Source organism: Drosophila sulfurigaster, chromosome 3, assembly GCF_023558435.1.
Source record: "Drosophila sulfurigaster albostrigata strain 15112-1811.04 chromosome 3, ASM2355843v2, whole genome shotgun sequence".
NCBI classification, from domain to species: domain Eukaryota; kingdom Metazoa; phylum Arthropoda; class Insecta; order Diptera; family Drosophilidae; genus Drosophila; species Drosophila sulfurigaster.
The window spans coordinates 53,511,239-53,537,739 of NC_084883.1; the positions used below are offsets into that span (position 1 = coordinate 53,511,239).

Consider the following 26,501-nt stretch of genomic DNA (forward strand, 5'->3'; position numbering starts at 1 on the left):
TTTTGTAATTGAATTTTCTGCAGTGAATATTTCAACATATTTATCAAATCCAAATAGTATTTTTTGAAAAAAAGTAACAACTGACATTCCGCCGTCGATACATTTCGTTATCGAATTTTAGTAATGCCAATAGGAAACGTAATGAGACCATTTGAGTTTATCAAAATATTATTGTAAACAAATTCGAAATATACCAAAATATACTCAAAACTTCATGCTGTCGCTGTGGATTCGGTCACGCTGTATTGGACATACAAAGTTTAGACAGACGCAATTATTTAACTTTTAAACGAAACTTACAACGAGTTTTAGTACGCAAGTGTCGTGCGTAAATAGTATCTGATTAAATACACTCTCGTTGCAATAATGGTAGTGTCAGAGAACGAAAAGGTAAGAATAATATGCTGAAATGATAGCCGCATGGTTTCGGTTTCAGCCGTGGCAGGGTCGTCGATAAACAGGGCTGGTTGCTCAAGAGGGGGCGGCTCGGCAAGGGCAACGATGACAGCGACAACGACGGCAGCAGCACAGTATTTTAGTGCAGCTGGCGTGGCACGTCATCGGCAGATTTTCCATTTGCATTTTATTTTTTTTCAATCGGAGTAAAATTCGATGTGCTCGTTGCTAGCTTGTGAACAATTTGGTGTTTTTCAATTAACGTAATGTAAAAGTGAAGTTAACGTGTTTCCAACACATGCATACATAACGTATGTGTACATTTTTCTCGCGCTACCTTATGAAGTAGTGACTCTTTTCTCTCTCTCGTTCTCTCACTCCATTTGCATACGGATTTTGGTTTTCGTTTGCTCTTTAAAAATACACGCCGTGCGTTTGCTTCTTTTGTGTGTGTGTAGCTGTCATTCTTTTTCTGTCGTAGCTCGCTGGAATTTCGCACACACCCAAATGTGAATTTGTACATATTCGTTTATATACATAGGTGTATATATATGCATATGTGTGCATATGCATGTGTGAAGCATAAAAAGTAGGTGAATCAAGAGAAAAAAAAAGAAAGAAGTAAATTACTGCAATGAGCACACAAACAAAGCGGTAGCCGTCAGCCATAGCAGTTTTGCCATGACGACTGCGACTTTCATTGCAAGCAGCAGCGTTAACGTCGACGCCGACGCCAGCAGATGATGGACAACAGTTCGTTCAGTTCGTTGGCTTTCAGTAATTCGCGTCACTTATTGAAACTCGCACACGCCAAACTCAAAAAATTACAAAGTACAATTTCAATAGCCAAAAACTGATGATCAGTGAGTGAGCCAAATTGTAAGGGTGAGAGAGGGAGAGGAGAAAAGTAGTCAGTGTGTTTTCAGACATTCTATGTGTGTGTGTTGTTTGTGCATTTGTAAATTTTTAGCGTTCAAACATCACATTTATTTCGAAATTTATAACAGCAGCAATTTTCCCTAAACACTCGGGGGGAAAAACAAAAAAGAGTTAATTTCTTCGCGTATTTAAAATATTGTTGAATTTTATTGCACAAATCGCAAGTAGAAAGTAAACGAAACGAAATACGAAAAACCGGCCTGAAATTGTGTATTGCAAAAACAAATAAATAACAAGTTTAGCAAGTTTTCCGATTTTGTAAAAAGATATACGACACGAATATAAGTTAAAAGTGAGTCAGTGTAGTGTCATTGCCTCCATCTCCAACTCTTGATCACGATCTTCTCCAGAGTTCTATTTGTCGAAAAAAGCCACAAAATATTGCAAGCAATTTCGTCTTCGTCATATATGTATGTGTATATGTAATACGAGCATATGCACACACAGAGCTACTAATACCCACATAGAAAAGAAAAGCTTCACGCACGCATACAGACAGTACATAAACACACACACACCTAACTGAGTACATACATATACACAGCAAGCAACGAACGATCATCGCGTCAAGTGAATCAACAACAACAAATCGTCTCTCTCGCGAAAGCTCCCTGGCAACAATAAAAGCAACAACAACAACAAGAGCAACAGCCTCAACATGCAGAGCGACTTTCACAGAATGAAGAACTTTGCCAACCCCAAGTCTATGTTCAAAGTAAAAAGCAAATCACTTACATATACGCAATGCAATCTCTCTTTTAATTTTTTGTAATATTTAATTTAATATTTTTTCTTCTTCGCTTTACAGAGCAGCGCTCCTGCTGGCAACGCTGAAGCGAATGCCAATGCAAACACAGTGGCCCCCGGACGTCCGGAGCCAACGCCACCAGTTGCTGCTGATGCCGCCCCAGCTCCAACTGCTGCTGAGAACAACGCTGAGGAGCAACCGAAGGCAAACGCTGCTGATGCTGGCGACGATGCTGTGCGCACAGAGCATTTGTTCAAACACCCACTGCAAAACACATGGACATTGTGGTATTTAGAGAACGATCGCTCCAAGTCGTGGGAGGATATGCAAAACGAGATCACCAGCTTCGATACCGTCGAGGACTTCTGGAGCCTATACAATCATATTAAGCCGCCATCAGAGATTAAGCTGGGCAGCGATTACTCCCTCTTCAAGAAGGGCATACGGTTGGTGTACTTTGCTATCTGTTCGATGATTGTTTATTAAATTTTACTCTTTTCATGTTTAGCCCAATGTGGGAGGATGCTGCCAATAAGCAAGGTGGTCGCTGGGTCATCACACTCAACAAAAGCTCCAAGAATGACTTGGACAATTTGTGGCTCGATGTGGTAAGCAAAACAAAATCTGAAAATAATATCTATAAAGGTGCACCTAGAAAATTATGCAATTCTTTGCGAAAATGTAACTTAAATTGTAACGTCAAAATAATCTTCCATTATTTTTGATGGCTCTTAACAGCAAGTTCTGTATACTAAATGGACTATTTAAAAGATTTTGAGTATCTAAAGTGTATTTTCCAAAAATACTTGCAATTATCTTATATGTAGATAACACTCTCTTCTTTATATGCTATACAGTTTACATTTAATGATTTTATTTCTATTCTTTTCAGCTGCTTTGTTTGATTGGCGAGGCTTTCGATCATTCCGATCAGATTTGCGGTGCTGTTGTCAACATTCGTGGCAAGAGCAATAAGATTTGTAAGTAATCTAAAACGGCATTGTATGTATGGAAACCTTATAATAACAAATCAACTATTCTGCTTAGCTATTTGGACTGCCAATGGTAACAATGAGGAGGCTGCTCTCGAAATTGGACACAAGTTACGTGATGCTCTGCGTCTGGGACGCCAGAATTTGCTGCAATATCAACTGCACAAGGACACAATGGTCAAGCAGGGCTCCAGTGTCAAATCGATCTACACTTTGTAAACCAATTTTTGAGCGCAACTGTTTTACGTTACGTGTTTATGTTGCACTTTATTACCTGGTTATCCCATCTTTTAATCGTAATACTGTAAAACAAAAACACAGCCGTCTTCACGTCAAGAGAATCGAGAAGGAAAACAAAAAAAAAACAATAACAGAAACACACCCTTGTTATCAAGAAAAAGAACGGCGCAAGTTATCAAGAGCCCCGCCTTTTTTTCTTGTAGTCAGTGTCATGGATTATGCGAAAAATATATAAAGAATAAGCTATAAAAACGAACAAACTGACTTTCTGGTTTTTATTTAAATTTATAGCGAATTTTAAAAATTGCAATACAATTTAAGATAAATGCTTAAAATTGCATGTTAGATGCATTGGCATGTTTTGTTTAGTTTTTTTGCTTTACATTGAAGTTGTATATAAAAAGGCGCTATCGGCTTTAATTAATCATACATTGCTGATAAGTTCATCCGTTTTTGACTAGTCAGACAATGTAATGACGATAATGGTTTTATTAATTTATTATAATTAAAAATTAAAGCTATTTTTGGGTATACATTTTAATTTTAATGTACTCTAGTTACAATTATTGGCATAATACTATATACCCAAACATATTTTTGTTTTACATGCACCATTTTTATATGAAATTATTGTCATTTTAGCGTTCTTTCTTTGAGTTTTACAAGGGAAATTACTTATATAAGCGGGTAACAATTAATATAAGACAATTGCCTATATATCATTGGGTGTAATGCTAAAAACGTAACAGTACTTCCAATTTTTTTTATAAGCGTTGGTTGCTTTTTTATGTTTAATTAAACAAAAGTTGAATAAAGGAGGAGCCTTTGACTGCTTAGCTGCAATTATACTGATAAAGGAATAGGCAAATAATTTTGCTGAGTTCTTTAAAAGTACAAGATGAAAATCAAAATTAATTCTGAATTGGAATTTATGGCATGCTATTGCTTTGGAAAATTGAAATTAAATAAGTTGCCTAAATGCTTTGCTTACAGACTAATAAAAATCTTTAGTTTATGACGATCACATTGGAAGACTTATTGTTGTGATTAGTGTGACATTATTTGCTCGACCTTCTTGCGCAAATCCTTGCGACCACAGTCGGCGAGTCCTTGACAGAGTTGCAGGAGCAGTTGACGTGGATCGTTGCATTCATCCTCCTCGAAGATCTGCAGCAGGCGGAGAATGCGCGACTTGAGGTCACGCGGATAGGTGGTCTCGATGTCGTCCATGATGCCTTCGCCAATGCCCAGTTTGCGACCCAATTCTCGCCAGGAGCGACCGCATTCCTGTGAGATCTTCTTGAATATTGCCGCTCGCTTCTCAGCCGTGAATTGAGCAGGTACCACATAGTTCTGTGGCTGTGGTTGTGGGGCCACAGCCGCTTGAGGTGGAGCAATATGATGAGATCCACTGATGTGAAGTTGCTGTCTTAATTGATCCGCGAGACGTTGCTCGCGATATTGATTCACAAAGGGACGCGTAAATGGAACTTTCTGGTAGCTATCTAGTGCCTGCAGCAATGGCGGGTTTTGTCTGCCAATCGTACGAAATGCATCCACATTCTCCTCGTTGATTTGATCACCACGTTCTAGGCAATCAATCAAGTCCTGTATGGTATGGATACGATCTTTTTTACGTGCAGATCCGATTTCATTGGACAACAGATCCTTCATATCTTCCAAGTCTGACTTGGAGGCACCTTCGATGGCCATTTGCTTGAGTATGTCGTAGCTCCAATGCATTTTCGCAGTCATAACAAACACAATTAAAAGAACAACAAAATATAAAAACTAAGTAAATTAACTTTTGGGAAGCACAAAATGCGCTTGTTTGTTTTTTACTTTAATAGTGATGGTCTTAATGTAGCCCTGGTTATTGCAAGCATTTCACAGCTGATCAGTTGTTGTGTGGCCCTGTGCCAAATACATTACTCATTGATAAACAAAATTTGTTTATATTATAATAATTATATAAACAGTTTCGCATAATAATGTTCACTAAATAAACAAATACGAACATAATTTTAAAAAATGCGCCGTTTCTCGATCTCCTGTTCAAACGGCGATGATTTGGGGTGACCAAATGCGATAACGACTCTCGATTCCTCGATAACGATTGCCAGTCCGTATTTACACATTGACGTCGAGCAGGCACACTGCAGTGTCGTCGCAGCCCTCGCTCGTGCAAGTGCGTTTCTGTCGCAGGTTTAAGCAAAATGCCTTTGTATTATTTGTAACTTAAGCAGATTGCAGATAAAAAAAAATGTGAAAATAAAATACAAAGAATAATGTGAAATTACAGGCATAGAAAATCAAGTAGATTACAAGTCGATTTTTTGCGTCTTGCAAAATATATGTGTGCTAAAAGCAAATAAAAAACAATTCTTTGTGCATCCGCAAAATATATAATAATAGACACGCACAAACACAAACACACACCAACACAGACGAATGAACGAACGGGGCAGATATTTTGCTGCAGAAGGTTCATTTGCCTCAAAAGCGTGCGTCAAAGTGCAATAGATATTTATTTTTTTTTGTTTTTGCAAAAGAAAGAAATCGAAATCCAAGTAAGCCCTGACCAAAACAATCTGCGTAAGGAGTCAACGAACGAACGAAAGTGTGAAAAATCTTCAATCAGAGCAGAGAGCAGTCAGCACAGTTTGCTACAAATAAAGCGGCCGTCAGCATCTGTTTACCATTTCAAAATAAACAAATGCACAACAGCCAGAGCAACAGCATAACGAAAACTCAAATTGAATACAAGAACAACAGTAGCAGCAGCAGCAGCAACAACAGCGTTAACGTTAACGGTAAAGACCGCAAACAAAACAGAAAAAGAAAACAACGTAAGGACTTTGAAAAATAAGAGTGTGACCAGACTTTGCTGCACTCCTAATGCATCCCCTCGAATGCAGGGCATAGAGTAAACACACAACAACAACAACAACAACGAGTGCAATTACAGTAAAGCACAAACACCAAAATGTCGTGCGAAAACGCAAAAACATCATCAGATATCGAGCATGTGGATTGGAGCACCGGTGGCTCCGGCCAACACTATGCAAATGTCAGGTAAGTTCGTTTGGCCTTAAAACACAAAAATACACACACACACATGCTTGCAAAAAAGAGAGAAAAATACATAGAGAAGAAAAGAAAAGAAAATTACACAAATTCTATTTCTTAGAATGCGCCCTTGATATTATATCCAATGGGGCCGGCTCAATGTCGCATCGCTTGGCAATTGGGGAGGGGACGCCACTGTAAAACAGTGTAAACAGTGTGTGTGCTGTATACACTGAATTATTCAGCGATAAAACCGCAATTAAAAATGCTTAAAATATATGTAATTGTATTAAGTAGCAAACAAATTGCATGTTTGCGCGATGCGGCAAATATTAATACTTTTAACTCGTTTAATTGCTATAATTAAGCCGTTGAAAAAGGTTTATTATTGAAAATACTCTTAGAAAAGGCTTAAACTCTTGTTGATGGGCTGATTTATTACGTTTGCCAGCATAAATTTAGCAATAAAAAGTGAGAAAGTGATAGGCGAGTGTGCTCGACTGTGAAATACCATCTTAATCTTATAAAATACACCGAATATATATCAGCAATATACCAAAATGATTACACTTGGTATAAATATATACCATTACAGTCAAATGGCCTTGAAATACCAAACAAAACTTTTATTTTTACCACGGATTTGTCTCTTGAATTGTTTCTGTTGAAATACCGTTTTGATCTATACAAATATACCAAACATAGATCAGCAATATACCAAAAGAAGTGTACTTGGTATAAAGATATACCATTACAGTCATATGGCCTTGAAATACCAAACAAAACTTTAATTTTTACCACGAATTTGTCTCTTGAATTGTTTCTGTTGACACAGTTCAGGAATATATATACTTAATGGGGTCGTAGATGTCTCCTAATCATTCCGGGCATAAAAAAATAATAAAACCGTAATTGCTAATTGAGAGGTAGTCAATAAATTTTGTATGCGGCCAACAAAGTTGGTTAGATATTAAAACAGACGAACATTAACTTGACTCATTGCAATCTGTCCAATAAAACAGATAAAGCTCATTAATGTTGTCACATTAAGAGTGCAAGTTGATTTAATTGATAGCTATAGATAGACATATGTAGGTTTATACACCTGCAATAATAATATATATATATCTGTTGTAGTTATGGCAATTAATAAATGCATTTACAATAGTTACTATAGCATTTGCATATGTAATTCGCATGCAAACTCGCTACGAGGGGCGGATTCGGTTCGATTGAAATGCAAATTCTTGCGATTCAGTTTATATATAGATAGTTGGGTTCAATTAGGTGTCGGGTAACTGACACGACGCCGTCTAATTACTTTGATTTATAATTTCCAACTCCCAGAGATGCATATTTCATTCATTCATTCAGATCTCGCTTTTCACTACACACAGTTTGTTCACTTTGCTGGCCATCGTAATTATGCCGTCAGGTTAATTTATACGGCAATCAGCAAAAAGTAAACATTCCAGTCAACCTCCTTTCAACATGTTCACACTCAAGGCGCAAGCTTTGGATAGACGTCTGTTATCAGTGCCAACACAATCACACAATCTTCTCCAATCCAAATGTGGAAATCTCTTACACAAATATCCAAAGCTTATTTTGTTGTTGCTTTAAAATATTTACACAACTTGTGCTCACATACGAGTATTTAACGTAGCGAAGCTAAATATATGAACTGATAAGGTTCACGGCAATTACAGCCACAACAATATTTACCACTTCTCTCTCTCGCTCTCTCTCTCTCTCTTCTCCACTGTATATAGAAGTAATTATATAGCTTCGATACCCAATAATCAGCTAGAATAGTTTCGCTTTGCAATATCACGTAGATACATAAATAAGTCGAGAGTGTTGCAATTGTTGATTAAGAAGGAGACTGAATTCAGTTCGACAATTGACTGACAACACTTTATATAACTGTATTATATATAGAGTTTCATGCGATTTAGGTACGTTTGCACTCGTACTAACATATATGCAATGGGGCACCTGACTTTTGTCAGCTGCACACACCTCAAACCAGTTGGCTAACGAAAAGCAGAGCGTCAAAACAGCAAACAGTAAACAACATGAAAGCTAAGGTTTTTTTTCGGCAGGTTGTTAACTAAATACTCTAGCTATCTTTATAGGGTAGTTCAAGAGGGAGAGTTCTCGAGCTAGTTAGAACTAGAACTAGTTTGTTTTTAAAAGTAAATTTCCTTGTTCATTTATAGTAAATAATAAAAATAAATAAAAAGTTCAAGATGGATTTCTTAAGGAACTAGTTTGTTTTAAAAAGTTATTTTCCTTGTTCATTTATAGAAAATAAATTCTATTCCCACGATTAAGTTTTTCATTTTTGGAGGATAGTTTAAGATGGATTTCTTGAGGAACTAGTTTGTTTTTAAAAGTACATTTCCTTGTTCATTTAGAGTAAATAATAAACTCCATTCACACGATTAAGTTTTTAATATTTGGAGGATAGTTCAAGATGGATTTCTTGAGGAACTAGTTTGTTGTTAAAACCATATATCGTTGTCAAATTGGAGCATTTACAATAAATAATAAATTCCATTCACACGATTAAGTTTTCATTCTTTATAGGGTAGTTGAAGATGGATTTCTTAAGGAACTAGTTTGTTTTTAAAAGTACATTTCCTTGTTCATTTATAGTAAATAATAAATACCATGCACACGATTGAGTTTTTAATATTTAGAGGATAGTTCACGATGGATCTCTTTGTTTTTAAAACCATATATCATTGTCAAATTGGAGCATTTATAATAAATAATAAATTCCATGGATACGATTAGGTTTTCATTCTTTATAGAGTACTTCAAGAAGTATATCTGGAGGAACTAGTTTTTTATTAAGACTATATATCGTTTTTGAATTGAAATTACAATTATAATGAGCATTTATATTATATAATATAATAAATTAATATATTAATAATTAATTTATTATTTTTAATGCAAGATTGTTATTGAGTTATCGTATTGAGTAAATGGATTTTTGATTGTTTCCTTTCTCGTTGCTCCATTTTACAAAAACACTGTGTCAGCGATCAACTAATAAAAAGGAATATGCAAATATAATCGTTATGTAGTCGCTCTGCTATTTTAAAGTTCAAGGCTGCCTCTAGATGAAAGATTGATTATTTGAAATTAAATAAAAAACTGAATTCGTAGCAATCTACAAACTTGTCAAATAAATATTGTTACCCTTCCGCTAGAGTATCAGCAGCAAAGTAAAGCACAGTTAAAGACGGCAATAAAAGACGCTAAGCAAAACAGAGCAAAGCAAAACAGAGCTGAGCTAAGCTGAGCGAGCGAGTGACTTTTCAAACAGTCGAAAATATATACAAATTATTCACATATTTAATGTATGTAGATTGTCATTTTTGTTTTGTTTTGGGCACAGATAGAATTTGTAGCGAGACATTCAATCAACTGAAATAATGATAGATAGCAAGAGACAGAGAGGGAGAGACTTTAGTATTTGATTCATGAGTTGTCGTAACACACGTTGCGTATACGTTATGTGTGCATGCTGTGTCTCAAATGGCTTCGATCGCCATGGGAGAATGGCCAAAGCACTTTCGATTGCCTTTCGATGGGGAGAGCTATTAATTACGCTGCTTTTGCAGACTGATTGGCTGGCAATACTCTCGACTAGGAGGCAGATGCCATAAGTAGACATGTCGAGTAACAACGGAAGCAAGGGCAGCAAAAACAACAATAACAATTGTGCAGCAGTTGCAAAGTTTCGGAAACTCGAAACGCACAAAACTCAATACAAAAGAGAACGAAAGTTGTTTTGTTGAAATTTTGCACCTGCTCCAAAGTGGAAATGCGATAGTTTCCATGCACTTACACACACACACACACATGTACATTTACAATCCATACATGGATTACATATGTAGTATGTGTGTGTGTAAGAGTGTGCCCATGTCCATGTTTAATTAATAATCATGCTTATTTGTTAAAGCCAGGGCTGTATTAATGCACTGCACGTTTACGTTAACGTCAACGTTTGCCTGCCAAAGCTTCGCACGCTCTTCTCAATTGCGTTGTGCTTTTAAGCTTACGTGGACAAAGAGTCCGTGTGCATTGCATATGTATGTGTGTGTGTGCGAGAGTGTGTGTCGGTGTGAGGGTGTGTGTGTGTTCTATAATTAGACAAAGAGTCCACATAGCCTATATATGTCCGTGTTCAGCTACATTTTTAAAATAGCGAGATCATAAATTCGACGTATGTTTGTATGTACTATATAGAGAATATACCAATTGTTCAGAAATAGGTAAAAACTTATATCAAACAAGCATTTTATTTGCTTATTCCATATAACAACTTTACGAAATTTCAATTTAAATACTTTGTTACATATTTTTCTAATTTTATGATCGACGAAAAAGTTACCAATTTTGTCAAATAATAATTAAAAATATTTAATATCGCAAATTTTATTCGACGTATGTAATATAAATACCAATTGTTCAGAAATAGTTGAAAACTTATATCAAACAAGCAATTTATTTGCATATTCCATATAAGAGCTTTACAACATTTCAATTTAAACTATATCTCCAATAAAGTATTAATACTTTGTTACATATTTTTCTAATTTTATGATCAACGAAAAAGTTAAAAATGTTGTCGTCCAATTATTGAAAATGTTTCATATAAACACTTGATCACAAATGGTATTAGACGTATTTAATATAAATACCAATTGTTCAGAAATAGGTTAAAACTTACTATATCAAACAAACATGTTCCATATAATAATTTTACAAAATTTAATGTTATAATACTTTGTTACATATTTTGTCTTTCTTGTAAGTAAGAAAGTTACAAATTTTATCCTGCAATGATTCCAAATATTTCATATAAACTATTGATCTCAAATGGTGTACAATATTTGTATATTCAAACATTTATATATTGCCAAATCTTTTCTTCCTTTTTAAATCAATCGAGCAGAAAGTTTTTTACACTCTAAAAGTAAACAATTATAAATAAATATAATAATATAATAGATATAATAAACAAACTCGATCTGAAATGCTTTCGAAGCTGCTGTATCGAAATTTAAAACTATTTTTCTTTGTACTGTACCGAGCTAAAATTTACATCGAATTTCACTTCACTCCCATATAGAATTCCAATTTATGGGGATTCAAAAGAAGAAACTTCAGTATAATCTCATTAGTTGCAGTATTTATTAGTTACGCTAATTCCAATCATATACTATTCTCTTTTCGTTCCAAGTTCCAATTATAATCTTTTTTGTTATCTTTTGTTTTGGTATTAAGGGAAAATAGTTAAAATAGAACTATTGACCCACCCGATACTATTATTATTATTGTTTTCGAGAGAAGTTTTATCTTATCGTTGATACTGCGTCAGCTTAAAACGTTAAACCTGGGCAAAACCCAAATGTATCAATAACGTCAAATATAGATATAGATATAATAATTGGATATCTATTCTACACATTTTGCTGTTTGTTTATATTTTGATTTATTTTGCTAAAGAAAATTGCTGTCTGGAAATATAATTGGCATGTTTCAAGATGACAGATAAAAATAAAGCAAACAACACACAAAAAAAAAGTAAAATAAAGACCCCTTTAAAACACATTCAACTCGCTGCGGCTGCGAAATCGATTGAGAAACTGAACAAACTGCGTAGATGCCGCGATGTCGATGTCGATGTCGGAGCTAAAAAACATTTGCATTTCTTTGTTGTCTTTGTGATGGATTTTTAAGGGGTTTGCTTGGGGTGTTCGGGAGGTTTTTGGGGCTGAGGTTGACATTAATTTATGTGACATGATCGCAACTCAATTTAGAATCACTAATTACACGCAATTATCGAGACGGAGACGCGAAATGTTTTTATTCTCAGTTCACATTCAAAGGGGTGTGTGGTTGGGATTAAGCTTAAGAAGAAGATGCTAACGGAACTGGATTTGGAGATGACGAAGACGATGACGATAAAGCATCTGTCGCAGTTGAACGGAGCTTGAGCTTGTCGCCAGTCTGGCGTCTCGGCTCCTGAGCCTATTATCTAATGAAGTCATAAAATTGGCAGACAACCCGAAACGAAACGAAACGAAACGAAATAAATGCGAACGGATGCGCATATCAAGGCGGCTGCCTAAAGGATATAACAACAACAACCAAGAGGAGCAACAAAAACATACACAAATTGTGTATAAATATTGTGTGTACATATATTGTAGATACAAGATACAAGATACAAGAGAGATACAAGCCACACACAGTAGCAGATACATTTGTATCTGTGGATCTGTCTGTGTCTGTTTTCTGTGTGTGTTTGTAGTTTATGAGCTCTGGCTCCACAGTTTGCTGTGAAATGCGTTTTATTGATCCAAGGACAGTCAATTGCCGAGGCAGCGAACCATTGGCCAACAAGTGAGGTAGTCGCAGTTAAGCGAGATTGACTTTAAGATACCCGATGGAAAGTTCAATTAAATCGGTGCAGCTGAACTTTCAAATGTATAGTTCAGTTAAGAATTGATTAAACGGCGAATATATTTTAAAATGTATTCTTTGAGTTCAATTGAAATACTTGTCAATACATTTTTAAGGATTACTTTACTTATAAACATAAAGTTTCCATTGCATCGTTTAGTTAAGATTTGGTTAGTCGTCGAAGATATTTTGGAATGTTGTCTTTGAGTTCAGTTGAAATAATTACTTAAAGATTTTTATATAAATACATAAATTGCTTCTTCTGATTGACTGATTATAAATTTAAATGTTCACAAACATTATGTCTACAATTATGAACAACAATATCTGCTGCATCTATGAAATACAAGTCAATACATTTTAAGGATTTATTTATCTATATACATACAAATCTTTGTCCTGATTGACTGATTATAAATTGAAATGTTCACAAACATTTGTCCTGAATCTGCTGCATTTATTCTCATTTGTAGTGTATAATTTCTGCATTAGAAATGTTTACTAAATATCAATGGTAAGAGCTAGGAGGCTGCACTTTTACACACGGATGGGTTTTTCATGATGCGCTGATTTTCATCAAGGATAATGCAATAGGCCTGAGTTTTGCTTGTTTCTCTGATGTTCATCAAGGAAATATGTTCTTTAGTCAATTTGATAATGACATCACATACAATTATAACACCCTTCTATCCTTTAAGTGCCGGGTATAACGACTGCTGTGTTCGCTGTGGCCATGGCCTCAGTCGGACCGTGTCCCAGACCCACAACAAATGTGATGACAACCCGGCAACAGCAACACCACAAATAGTAAACGCTTGGCTGGCATTTGTGGCCGTCGTGTCCTGCGGTGTCCTTCGGCGCAATCACGCACTTGCCGTCTGAGCTCTAAAGCCCACACAGAGAGCGAGAGAGAGATAGGGAGAGAAGGGTCGCGAGGGGCTGAAAGTAAAAGTGCCTCAACTAAAACGTATAAAAACCAATTTTACTTTATTTCTGTTTTTCTTTTTTTTTTTGGCCAATTGGCCCTTAGTCTTTCTCCCTCTCTATCTACTCTCTCTTTCGCTCTCTATATCCTCTCTCTTTCTCTCTGTCAAAGCAGCAAATGTTGTTAGCCACATGGTCTCGCAGAGGGCATTGCGGGCGTCACCGGGCCAATAATGATAGCATTTACCCAAGCTGGGTTAATTGCAACCGCCATGAACTTGGCCAACTCGCAAGCAGCACACACACACACACACACACACACACACACACACACACACACAACACATTCATTCAATCGTGTTGCTGTGAACAACTAAATTGAGTTGGCATTAAATGCATGCCTAATGAATTTATAATGCAAGTTCTATTAGCCCCACAACCATGTATGTTGGTATTGTAGGTAGCTACTTACTTACCATATCGTTTTATCAACAACACCAACCAACGACGAACAATCTCAGCAATTCAAATTAAATCAATCCCATGTCTGGCACTTTGACTAATTTGACATTCAGATTCCCACATTAAAATGCGAAACAATGACACAAAGTGCTTAGAATTGCGCTTATCAAAATGATTTCGAATTATACAAATATATATAAAATCAGAAGTTGCTGATAATTCAAATAAATATATAGGTACACATGGGCAAATGTTTACAACCAAATGTTTATATATTATATTGTTAACATTAAAAAACAATATAAATTGGGAAAATAAAGAAATACCAAGAAAGATCTTTAATAAAACTTTAAATACGTGTATAAACAAATAAGAAAGCAATAGTCGAGTGAGCTCGACTATGAGATACCCGCTGGACATTTTACAAAAAATGCAAAATAGTGAGGTATTACTCTAAAAATATACCAAATTAATATACCGAAGACTATATTTGGTATATCGATATACTATAAACTAAGATATATATTGAATTAACACTTTAAGGAGGGTGGTATTCTAAAAAATATACCAATTCATTATACCGATATATATATATATATCGATATACTGCTAAGTTCAAAATATACCATAAGAAAGATCGTTAATGAAAACTTTAAGAATGTGTAATCATAAACAAGAAAGATACCCATTTTTTATATTATTAAAAAATACCAAATAAGACTTTATTTGGTATATCGATACACTATCACGTTAAAAAAAATTTACCATAAGAAAGATCTTTAACAAAAACTTTTAGAAACATAAAAAAAATGCTACCCATTTTTCATATTATTAAAAAAATACCAAATGGCCTAAGACTTTATTTGGTATATCGATATACTATCACGTTCAAAATATACTATAGAGTACAAAATATACCATTAAAATGATATGTGATTTTAATATGTACATTCGAAATCTCAAAATACAAATGTTAATTTTTGCTTGTTTACATGCGAAAACTTAACTAACAAATGTATTCATCGACAGAGTGAACACTACTCAAATATTCAAACTTATTTCATTTGCTTATATTATAGAAAATTGTTTGCCGTCGACTTCATGATATGATTATGAATTCTAACGTAATCCAATTAAGGTCTCAAAAGGCAGAGTCTCGTCGAATGTTTCATTCTCAGAAATTATGTGTGTTCGAGGAAAGCGTTTGATTCTAAGAATATAATCGCGATTTAATATTTGCATATATACAAAAATATTGCGAATATGTATAAAGGAAATAACAACTCGAGAACTATGTTATTACATTTGTTAACATCTAGCAATTTATTTGTTTTATTAGCATTTTATTGCGGTTCCTTAACTTAACAATTGTTTATATGCAAATCGATGGGAATTTTATTTCTTGAAATGAAAAAGTATTCATTTCGAGATAACGAGAAACAAAATTTCTGCTCTGGCTGCTGTCGGAACTGAGATGTTTTCACTTTTCGAAAGCGGCTCGAAATATTGGGAACAGGGAAACTGAATATGAAACAGGAATTACAAATATTTTAATCTTGAATTATTTACGCACTTAGCCTCGATTACAGTTCACGTTCATTATGCAATTCTCTCTCTCTTTCTCGATGAAACCTGTTGGCTTAAAAATAAAATTTAATAAAAATGTTGTTGTATTTTTATTATTATTATTTGTTAAAATCACTTCACACGTAAATACAAAAAACAAATAATTGTGTAGCCTGCTCTTTAGTATCGATGTATTAACTTTCAGCGATTCACTCTTTTTAGCTAGTCTGTGTGCTAACCAAGCTAAGTGCTCGTATTTGCTAATAGACACATTGGTTCTAAGTTCTAAGCAAATGTCAACAGCGAGTGCGAATACAAATGTTGTGATCACTTTTCTTAGCCAACAAAAACGTGATTCAAAGATCGTCTACGAATTGCACTCTGTCCACTGATTGTGATTCATTTGCATTCACATTCGTTTGCTTGAATGGATTATGATTGGTGAACGAACACGCAGCGTTGCAGCTGTGCCGGAAAAAGAAATAACTTTTCATGAATATTACGAAATATGTCCCAAAGTTATCATTTATATTCATTATCATCAGTTCATGGGGATTTTCTAAATTTGTCACGTTCTGGGGAAGCTGCAATTGATTGAGGGGTTAATGAACTACGATGATATATACTACACTACTATTATAGTATATTATTGAGTATTTTATTCTTTTTTTTGTAAAGTGTTTATATGCAAATATTGCTCTCTTAAATTATTAAAATGATAAACAAATTGATTAAGGGGTTAATGAACGTTGATATATAAAACTATTCTAATATTAAACTATATATTGTTGAGTATTTTATTTTTTAGTGTTTCTAAACAAATGCATAGAATATATTTCTCTTTAGTGAAACTATGAATAATTTGATTGATACTATACTCATATTATAGTATATTGTTGAGAATTAGTATTTAAAAAGAAATGCTCAGTATACATATATTGTGCTTTATTGAAATGAAGAATGAAAATATTCTGAATTTGTTCAGACTTCTTTTATAACTATCAACAAATGTGTATATCATTGATGCAACTTATTATTAGTTTATGTATTGAATTCTAGTAGCAATACAAATACTAGCATATATCAAAGAAAGATATTTTCTAAATCTTAGCTATGCTTTATAAATTAAATATATCGTAATAATAATAATAAAAAATAGCAATGCTCTGTAGCAAGGGCTGAAATTTGTGGGCTTAATATATAAAACAACAAACGTTGCTCTAATCGCATTTTTGTGTGTTTATTTTAATTACCACACCAAAATATTTGCACTATTTATTTCAATTGCTAACTGAGCAACCAGATTTCATTGGTGTTTAGCAAGCAAGACTTTGTTTATTTATTTTCCATGTTAATAAATATGTGATATTAGATAGAATGTTGAAAATAATCATATATTTTATTATTCATTTCGCTTTGGCTGCACTTTGTACCGTAAAATTAGAATAGTGAACTGCAAATCAAAATAAATATTAGTATTAGTCTTAGTATTAGTATTAGCATTAGTATTAGTATTAGTATTAGTATTAGTATTAGTATTAGTATTAGTATTAGTATTAGTATTAGTATTTGTATTTGTATTTGTATTTGTATTTGTATTTGTATTTGTATTAGTATTAGTATTAGCATTAGCATTAGCATTAGCATTAGCATTAGCATTAGTATTAGCATTAGCATTAGCATTAGCATTAGTATTAGCATTGATGTTTGTATTATTATTGAAAGTATCATAAATGTGCCTTTAATTATTATTATTATATTTCTTGCTTCTTGAATTTGAATGAATTTTCGGAACAAATAATTATAATCATTAAAAGCATGAGTTGAAGCTAATGAGAATTTGGCATTGTGGGGCATATCAAAAGATATCGTAAACAGTGTGTATTATTAGTTTATTGTTTAGAAAGTTTGCTGTCTCGTTAAGAAAGCTTCGGCACTCCTTTGGCATTTGAAGTGAGCAAATTGTGTTTGTCTGCGCATTGTTTTGTCTTGCTGGGAGGTTAGTTGGGTAGTTGTTATTATCACATGTTTGCACATGCTCGTGGCAGACAGAGAGACAGACGACAGTCAGACAGACAGAAAGGTAGACAGACAGCGAGCGAGAATAAAGGGGAACAGCCACAAGACAACATCCTGGCAATCCTTTGTTGAAACGAAGGAACAAAGACAACGAGAGAGAACAGAGCTCTGTCAGAGAATAGTCGCAGGTTGGCTTTCTGCTGCCAATCAAGTTGTGGCATCATCAAATGGCTGTCATTTCGTTTTGAAGTAATCTGTTTTAGCACTCAAGTGTATGCGTGCAGACCACTAAAAGGTCACCACACACAAATGTATTACATACTACACTTTAGACTACACTTTATATGAAAGTATGACTCATTTTGTGATTGTGACATGTGTGCATTTGATTTGCAGATTTGGTTCAACGAGCAGCCAAGCGTCACAGAATAGCGGCGACATTTGCCGCATCTGCCACTGCGAGAGCGATCCACAGAATCCTTTGCTGACGCCTTGCTATTGCTCCGGGAGTCTCAAGTATGTGCATCAGGCGTGTCTGCAACAATGGCTCACGGCATCGGCGACCAATTCCTGCGAACTCTGCAAATTTCCCTTCATCATGCACACCAAAATCAAGCCCTTCAATGAGGTAAGCTATCTTCTATTCTTCGACTATTTCAGCATTTAAAACTAATTTATTTGCTTGGCTTCCTTCTCTCGCTCTCGCTTCTCTGTCGATCGATCGATGGCGCATTGCAGTGGCGCAGCCTTGACATCTCCAGCATTGAGCGACGCCGTCTCTGCTGCACCGTACTCTTCCACTGTGCCGCCGCCCTGTGCGTCATCTGGTCCCTCTGTGTGCTCATCGAACGCGCCGCAGACGATGTAAAACGTGGACTGATTGGTTTGTATACATACAACGACAACGACCTCCCTCCCCCTTTTTTTATAATGGATGAGTCAACTAATTGACATTTTACTCCCACACAAACAGATTGGCCATTCTGGACAAAGCTGGCGGTGGTCACCGTTGGACTCACTGGCGGCGTCGTCTTCATGTACATTCAGTGCAAGGCCTATTTGCATCTCTGCCATCGCTGGAAGGCACGCAACAGGCGAGTAGTTGCTCCTACTACACTAAGGCATAGTCTAGTCAAGGCAGTCAAGGATTAGGAAACAATTAATAGATGAACAAGAAAAGTGTGAATTGCCCACAATGAATGTAGTTTATAGCAACGATTACATCTATGAAATTTGAATGAAACCATTCAGTTAAACAACATTTTATAACAATTGTTCGGTTAGCATCAAATATTGCGTTTATCAATCCTCACCTCGGCTGTGTTTAGGCCCAGTCAAAATAATGTAGTTCACAGTCAGTATAATGAATGTTCCATCAACATCAGTTTGAATCAATTATAACCAATTCAAGTTAAGCAATTTAAATGCAACCATTCAGTTAAACAACATTTTCTTGCTTCTATAGTCAAGAAAAGGAATGCAGTTAAGAGGAGCTGTACTTTGGCTTTAAATAGCACACACTTTCAATTAAGAATACTGTACATATGTTAGTATTAGATTGCAACTTCAGTTAACCAATTTACATTTTAAAGTATAGTTTATAAATCCTTTTAAGGTGTTTCATGGTAGACAATACCCAAGAAAACTATCAATACAATGAATGTTGCTTAAAGCAACTTCAGTTAATTTTGAATTCTAAGCAATTCAAATTAAGAAATTTTAATATAACCATTCAGTTTAACAACATTATGATTAGCACGGTTTATCAATGCTAACCTGAATTGTGTTTAGCCGTAGTCAAAAGTCAAGAGAAGGGTTTACAATCAACACATTTAATGTAGTTTATAGAAGTTTCAACAATTATCATAGTTCATAAATCCTCTGCATTTATCATGACACTTAATGAGTTTAGCAGTAGAAAACAGTTAAGAAAAACATTCGAGAATTCATTAATATAATGACTGTTATTTATTATAGTTTTTGTTAGCGAATTAACATTTTGGAATAATCCTCACAGCATAGTTTATAAATCTTTTTTAATTATTGTCTACTTGTAATTTTTAACCGTAAGCAGCAGTCAAAGAATTCAGAAACTACACAAAAGAATACTGCTTATAGCATCTTAAATTTTAGCTTCGAATTGAAAATTTGAATACAATGAATATTTTTCAACTTCATGTTTCTACTTGTGCTGTTTTATAACAACTTCAAACGTGCATTTTTGTTTAGGAATCAATAAGAAATTTTGAGAAATTTTAATGTTTACAAGTAAGAGCATAAATGAATTCATAATCGCTTCAATCAATCAAACGAGATTTTGGAATATTTCTATGAAATATTTCTATAACATATAAATTACAATCCGAATGAAGTGCTACCCTCTTATAATATTAGTTAGTTGGGTCTTCTTTAAGCATTGCGACATTGATCCATGCACTGTCTCTTTGTACAATATCGATTACCATTGCCACCACATCCAAAGTAATCCATTTTCTGGCATTCTTTGTGGAGACGATTATAGTACCACATATTTTGCATGGCCCGAGATTTGCACCAACGAAATGTAGCGTGTCCATGGTCTACGTGATCGTGGCACACTTGTCGCACAACTGCAATAAATATTAGCATATATTCATATCCACATCCTTAACAAATTTATTCATCTTTAATCACTTGGCTCTCCACGACATTTGCCTTCCTTCACATAAGGCTCAGCGTGAACGTAGACCACGTAAAGCGAGAGAATTACCAACAGCCAACTGAACTTCATTTCTAACTGCCTTAAGTTGGAATACTTGGTTTATATAGCAAACTAGTTAAGAAAGTCTGTTTTGTTAATGAGTAAAGCTGTCTCTGTTCGCTTATTATACAGTTGAGTAAGAATAAATTGTTCGAATACGCAAATTTTGTAGAAAAGCAATTAAAAGATTGAAAACAATTATCTAATTTTAAACCTTCAACAAAATACATAATTTCAAATTCCATTCAATGAATTTCTTGAATTCCATGTAAATTTAATTCCATTCCATTCATAAAGAAATTACTTACATATATTATAATTAAAACAATTAATGTAAGTGATTTCGTTTCCGTTTTTTACTTACTTTTTTTAAGACTATAATACAATCTCGTATATTTTGCACTCTATGGTATATTTTACATGTAATGCTATATCGATATACCAAATATAGCTTTTGGTATATTGTTAGTTTTGCGGTATAATAAATTGGTATATTTTTAAATTAGTATCACACTGTTTTGCTTTCATTTTAGAAGAGTAGCGAGTATATCACAGTCGAGCACACTCGAATAGAAATATTTTATGTTTTCTACTACAAATTATATTTAACGAACTTTTACTATTTTATTTATAATTCAATTCATAAAGAAAAAATTTTAGTTTTAAATTTACCTTTTATCTTTTCGAATATTCTTTCTTTTGAGAAAGTTTATTGAATAAATTTATTTTAACATGTTGTATAGATTCAATGCGGAAGATCATAATTTGTCCTGCTTTATATTTTTATATAATTTATAGCTGAAATTTATGTGATATAATAATTAGCCATAAAAAAATATAAAAATATAAAATATAATAAATATTTAAATGATATGTCAAAATTTCGTATAATGCTTGTAGCCATGAAAACTGATTTCTCGAATATATTTTTATTGTTCTTAAATTTTGCATATTTCTTAATATTTTAACCATAAAAGAAATAAAGAAATCTAGTAAGAAATACATCGATAGACTCCATAACCGCGAAAATAATTAAGCCTTAAGTGTAGTAGACAACAATTTAACAGTAAGAAGACTGAAAAGATCGATCTCGATATATAAATCCAACCAATTGAAAAGATGTTATATATAATAGCAGGGCTCATTGAAGAACTACTATTATTGTTAATTTTATTGTCTGTTTAAACAGCCGGATTGTAAATAAAAAAAGAGAATAAAAATATATTATTTTATTAACTTCAACTAATCTTTCCTTTTCCTTCCCCCCACAGAATTCTGCTTATCCAGAACGCACCAGAGAAGATCCATCCGCTGGCGCCTCCATCGCCAGTGGCGGCTCATCATCATCACTTCAGCGAGGCGCACAGTTCGTTGGCCCACGGTGCGGTCAGCGGCACCGTCGAGATCAATGCCAGCGGAGGGGGCGGAGGAGGCGGGGCAATCATTGGCCATGCGATGCACGACTCCAGCTGTGGCGGTGGCATGGAGAATGGCGCCTCGTCGACAGCGTTGCATCATCAGCATCAGCAGCAAATGCAGCTGCAGCTGCAACAGAGATTGTTGAACGCTTCGCCACATCATATGCTCGATGTGGTGCCGCATAGCAGCAGCAGTGCGGGAACTCAGACCGAGGATGCACTGCAGCATGGCCAGCGAATGCAGCAGCAGCAGCAGGGCCAACAACAGTTGGGCCAGGTGGCGGTGGCCGCCAACATTGAGTGCTCGCAGTCGCAGCACAATTACGATCGCGATTGGGCCCTCGATGATGTTGTCTCACAGATCTCATCGTTTCGCCCGTGTCCCCAGGGCTCGGGCAGCATGACGCCGTTCCATGACTCCATTCACAATGTTCTCGAGCATTCGGAAAGCTCAAGTCGCGGCTCGGCTGCCGATTTGTGCGCCGGCTCGCGGCAAGATCTCAGCGCCAGCGGCATCTCCACGGACACGGGACGCGAGCATGCCATGCAGCTGAGCAGCTTCAGTGGTGAGCATTAAGATCACGATTGTTCACTAGTGCAAAATAATGATTATATAATATTTGGTGATTTTAAATATAAAGAAATAGAAAAAATAAAGTCAAAAAAGTGCGGTATTATTCCTAAAATATACCGAAATAATATAATATAATAATAATATAAAAATAGTGAACTATAATGCAGGCTTTATGTGGTATATCGATATACTACTACATACTACTACTACATATAAATACTAAATTTGTCAAGATCCAGATTGTTAAAGTGCAAAAAGTTATTTTAATTGAAAAGCTAGAGGCAAAAGAGTTCGGTATTATTCTTAAAATATACCGAAATAATATACTGAAAAAAGAGAACTATAACGTAGGCTTTATGTGGTATATCGAAATACTAAACTTGTCAAGAATATAGGATCGAGATAGTTAAAGTGCAAAAAGTTATTTTAATTGAAAAGAAATAGGAAAGCTAGAGGCAAAAGAGTGTGGTATTATTCTTAAAATATACCGAAATATACCGTAGACTATATGTGGTATATTGATATACTTTTATATTAAAAATACCAATTTGTCAAGAATATAAGATCACGATTGTTACAGTACAAAATAATGATTATATTTGGTGACTTTTAAATGAAAAGAAGTAGGAAAGCTACAGTCGAGAGTGCTCGACATTGATATCCATAAATTAAAAATACTATAATACACTTAAGGCTATATTTGGTATATCGATATACTACTATATTCAAAATACATGACTACAGACAAGTGTGCTTGACTTTGAGATTTCCGCTACTCATTTTCAATAAAATCAAAACATAAATCATTAATCTAGTAAATTGTAATTCTAAATATAGCAATATTCTTGATATATGAAAGATTAATATACTAAATAAAAGTACCGAAGGCTATATTTGATATATTGACATACTATTATATCAAAATATACCAGACTGTCTTACTTTATAATCTCAACGATTACTCCTACTCCTGTTACATAAATTATATCCTTCTACCCTATAAGTAGCGGGTATAAGAACAGACAGTTTGATTGTTCTTTCACTGAATGAAATATGATCTTCATCAAAAAGCTTTTCAAATTCTAACATCATTTTCAATATGTAAATTGGTGAAAAATTATTGTGGAGTGTATTTCTTTGCTAAGTGAAGGTTAGACAAACTCCTTAGACTGGCTTTTCACTTTCAATCTTAGTTAAGCAATATTTTAAAATGCAAAGCAAGTATTCATATAAAAGAACCTCGCCAGGCATTACTTATTTACTATTTTTTCTTTTCACAGTTGAGTTTAATTAGGTAGAAAAAGCAAAAGTAGCAAAAATATAAATTATATTTAAGTTTCGAGAATTATTAGTTAATTCAATTATTTCAAATTAATCATTTTTGTTCTAGCTGTTTCAGAAAAAGTTTTGAGAAAGATTCAATTATTTGAAATTAATCTTTTTAGTTCAGAAAAACTTTTACGAAAGATGAATATAATTCAATTGTTTCAAATTAATCTTCTTAGTTCAGAAAAAGATTAGAATTCGAAATCCAAAGACGTTACTTATTTATTATTTCCCCAGTTGAGTTTTATAAGGTAGAACAAGGAGAAGTAGCAAAAATATTAATTATGAATATAAAATATAATTCAAATTAATCTTTTTAGTTCAGAAAGATTAGAATTCCAAATATAATCATTACCATGAAACTTTTCTAACGCAAAATGTAATCTTCCACTGCCACTGTCTAACTCTCTCTTCCTCTTCTCAGGCAGTGGTGAGCACAAGGCGCCCTCGATAAGCTCGGGTGTCTCGCATGCTGTGGCCAATGGCTTGGGTGGCTTTGTGTATAAGCCACATCAATCGAAGCGCTACTCGAACTCGTCCATTTTCCTGGAGAATCGTGATATACTCAACGACTCGCCGCTGTGCGTGGGAGGAGGAGGAGGAGGCGTGTCCACGCCCCTCACCTACGACTATAGCACACCACCAAAGATCGACTATCGACACGAGGATGCGTCGTCGTCCACTGGATTGGGTTTGGGCTGCTGTGCCGTCGACTCATCCGATTGCCGACGCCTCGCCAGAGATGCAACCAGCAGCGAGTTGCGACGCTATTCGGACACCAAGCTGCAGCTGGAGCAGGAGGCGATGCTGGTGGGGGGAGGCAATCAACATTCAGCTGAAGTTGGCGGCGACATTGTGCTGGACATAGAGCTGCCTTCCTCCCCTCTGTCCCCTCCAGCCGCCTACGCCAGTCACCATCACCAACAACAACAGCAGCTGGTGCTGCGTCGCTCTTTTGACAAGGGCGTGGATGAGTCGAGTGGAGGAGCTATCAATGGACATGGGCATGGCCACAAGGGCGTCGCCTCGGTGGAGTCGCAAATGGATCGCTCGCGTTTGTTCTTCAAGTCGTTGCCAAATCTCAGCAGCAGCTGCGAAAGTCTCATCAAAAAGTGATGGAACAACAACAGCAACAACAACAATGGAAAATACGCATCATCTTTTTTATAACGCACCCGATCCCCAAAAACATCTCTTAACCAGAGGAGCCCATAAACAATTTTTGAGACTGCAAAAGAAAACAAAAACACATAACAAGAAAATAATAAATAATGTAACGAAAATCAGATGATTTCAGTATCTACATACATATATACTATATATATAGTAAATATATAGAGAAGCTGAACAAATGAACAAAACTTATATATCGATTAAATGTACATAGATATATATACTATATATACAGATATAAAATATGCAGCAGCAGCAGAAATAAAATGCCTCACAAACATTTTCACAGCTCTCCCCCCACCCCGAAATCCCCCCGCGCGCGCTGCCAAAGCTCCGTATATACTTACTACTATTATTACAAATTATTAATCTATTATCATATATGTATATGATGAATGTATGTATGTTGTATGTAAGAAGAGGCGTGGCAATGTCGTGTGTCCTTTGTGAAATTTTTGTGTTTTGTTTCTTAACTTCTAAGTCAAATGAAATTTTAAAAAATTGATCTGTGATTAAGCGTCATTGAATATATATATATATATATATATATATACACATAACAAATAAAACATAACCTAAACATAAAATACAACTAATTAACAATAAATATTAATAATAATACCGATTCATAATAATAGCAGCAATAATACAAAAACAACAAAAATCGAAACGAATATCAATGCAAAAATGAAATATTTTAAAATTAAACTGACAACTACATATAATATATAAATCGCAAAAGCTCTCAGTCGCATGAGCTTTTAAGCTCCCTTTTCAACAGCAGCGATTAAATTGTAAATCCTCAATCAAGCTTTGCGGGAAATTGTAAGCCGATTTAGTTATAGAAATATTAGCATAATACCGAGCATTACAACAAACAAAACAAAACAACAACAACAAGGACAACTAAATTTTTTATTATGTATTACAAATATTACAAAAAAATAAATATGTGCAAAACGATTAAAACACTATTCCAAAGAGAAGCAAAACGTTGAAAAAATCGTTCGTTCATCCAAAACTGGGTTTGTTCATAAACTGATTTTTTATACCCGCTACCCTTAGGGTAGAAGGGTATTATAACTTTGTGAAATGTATGTAACAGGCAGAAGGAGACATCTCTGACTCTATAAAGTATATATAATATATTCTTGATCACTGCCACCAGCCGCGACGATATAGAACACCACATCCATCAGAACACCTATGTAGATCTGAGAGACTAAAAGAAATAGAGCTATAACTTTTGATCGACAGTAATTGTTATGTTTTTGCAGGCATATCAAGTTTGTTTCACATTTGCCGAATTTTGGTGCAATAATAACTATATTCTTTATGATTCCTGAAAGTTTGGTTGCGATCAGATAAAAAATGTATAAGAAAGAAAAACTTTTGTATGGTGAAAACGCCTACTAATTGCGGG

At 34.8% G+C, this 26,501-nt stretch overlaps 4 protein-coding genes across 7 annotated transcripts; 2 read left to right on the top strand and 2 right to left on the bottom strand.

The window, feature by feature from the left end:
- Nucleotides 1-221: 221 nt before the first annotated feature.
- LOC133846326 (eukaryotic translation initiation factor 4E1) lies at nucleotides 222-3,575 on the top strand. 4 transcript variants are annotated; one of them, XM_062281235.1, is made up of 6 exons: nucleotides 547-659; nucleotides 1,880-2,050; nucleotides 2,144-2,529; nucleotides 2,592-2,691; nucleotides 2,976-3,063; nucleotides 3,131-3,575. In XM_062281235.1, the coding sequence occupies exons 2-6, from the start codon at nucleotides 1,994-1,996 to the stop codon at nucleotides 3,292-3,294; spliced, it is 795 nt and encodes a 264-aa protein (XP_062137219.1). In that variant the 5' UTR covers nucleotides 547-659; nucleotides 1,880-1,993; the 3' UTR covers nucleotides 3,295-3,575. The 4 variants fall into 4 exon arrangements, with proteins under 4 accessions (XP_062137220.1, XP_062137219.1, XP_062137218.1 ...); XM_062281234.1 differs by lacking the exon at nucleotides 547-659 and adding an exon at nucleotides 1,355-1,627 and having other exon boundaries at nucleotides 1,686-2,050; XM_062281236.1 differs by lacking the exons at nucleotides 547-659; nucleotides 1,880-2,050 and adding an exon at nucleotides 222-390.
- On the bottom strand, nucleotides 3,316-5,185 carry LOC133846329 (fas-associated death domain protein). The gene has a single exon (XM_062281239.1). It carries the CDS (start codon nucleotides 5,068-5,070, stop codon nucleotides 4,363-4,365), a length of 708 nt encoding a protein of 235 aa, XP_062137223.1. The 5' UTR covers nucleotides 5,071-5,185; the 3' UTR covers nucleotides 3,316-4,362.
- Nucleotides 5,186-5,480: 295 nt separating this feature from the next.
- Nucleotides 5,481-26,039, top strand: LOC133846325 (uncharacterized). The gene is made up of 6 exons (XM_062281232.1): nucleotides 5,481-6,390; nucleotides 18,244-18,475; nucleotides 18,586-18,730; nucleotides 18,821-18,941; nucleotides 21,859-22,571; nucleotides 24,330-26,039. The coding sequence occupies exons 1-6, from the start codon at nucleotides 6,302-6,304 to the stop codon at nucleotides 25,019-25,021; spliced, it is 1,992 nt and encodes a 663-aa protein (XP_062137216.1). The 5' UTR covers nucleotides 5,481-6,301; the 3' UTR covers nucleotides 25,022-26,039.
- Nucleotides 20,066-20,645, bottom strand: LOC133842380 (kunitz-type serine protease inhibitor 4-like). The gene is made up of 2 exons (XM_062275446.1): nucleotides 20,521-20,645; nucleotides 20,066-20,456 (listed from the first exon to the last, which is right to left on the bottom strand). The coding sequence occupies exons 1-2, from the start codon at nucleotides 20,615-20,617 to the stop codon at nucleotides 20,257-20,259; spliced, it is 297 nt and encodes a 98-aa protein (XP_062131430.1). The 5' UTR covers nucleotides 20,618-20,645; the 3' UTR covers nucleotides 20,066-20,256.
- Nucleotides 26,040-26,501: the final 462 nt, after the last annotated feature.

Coding starts and splice junctions, on each gene's coding strand:
- LOC133846329 (XM_062281239.1), bottom strand. CDS start 5,070: ATGACTGCGAAAATGCATTGGAGCTACGACATACTCAAGCAAATGGCC.
- LOC133846326 (XM_062281235.1), top strand. CDS start 1,994: ATGCAGAGCGACTTTCACAGAATGAAGAACTTTGCCAACCCCAAGTCT. Junction 2,530..2,591: donor CTCTTCAAGAAGGGCATACG/GTTGGTGTACTT, acceptor TTTCATGTTTAG/CCCAATGTGGGAGGATGCTG. Junction 3,064..3,130: donor TGGCAAGAGCAATAAGATTT/GTAAGTAATCTA, acceptor TATTCTGCTTAG/CTATTTGGACTGCCAATGGT.
- LOC133842380 (XM_062275446.1), bottom strand. CDS start 20,617: ATGAAGTTCAGTTGGCTGTTGGTAATTCTCTCGCTTTACGTGGTCTAC. Junction 20,457..20,520: donor CAAATGTCGTGGAGAGCCAA/GTGATTAAAGAT, acceptor TATTTATTGCAG/TTGTGCGACAAGTGTGCCAC.
- LOC133846325 (XM_062281232.1), top strand. CDS start 6,302: ATGTCGTGCGAAAACGCAAAAACATCATCAGATATCGAGCATGTGGAT. Junction 18,731..18,820: donor TGTAAAACGTGGACTGATTG/GTTTGTATACAT, acceptor CCACACAAACAG/ATTGGCCATTCTGGACAAAG. Junction 18,942..21,858: donor CGCTGGAAGGCACGCAACAG/GCGAGTAGTTGC, acceptor TTCCCCCCACAG/AATTCTGCTTATCCAGAACG.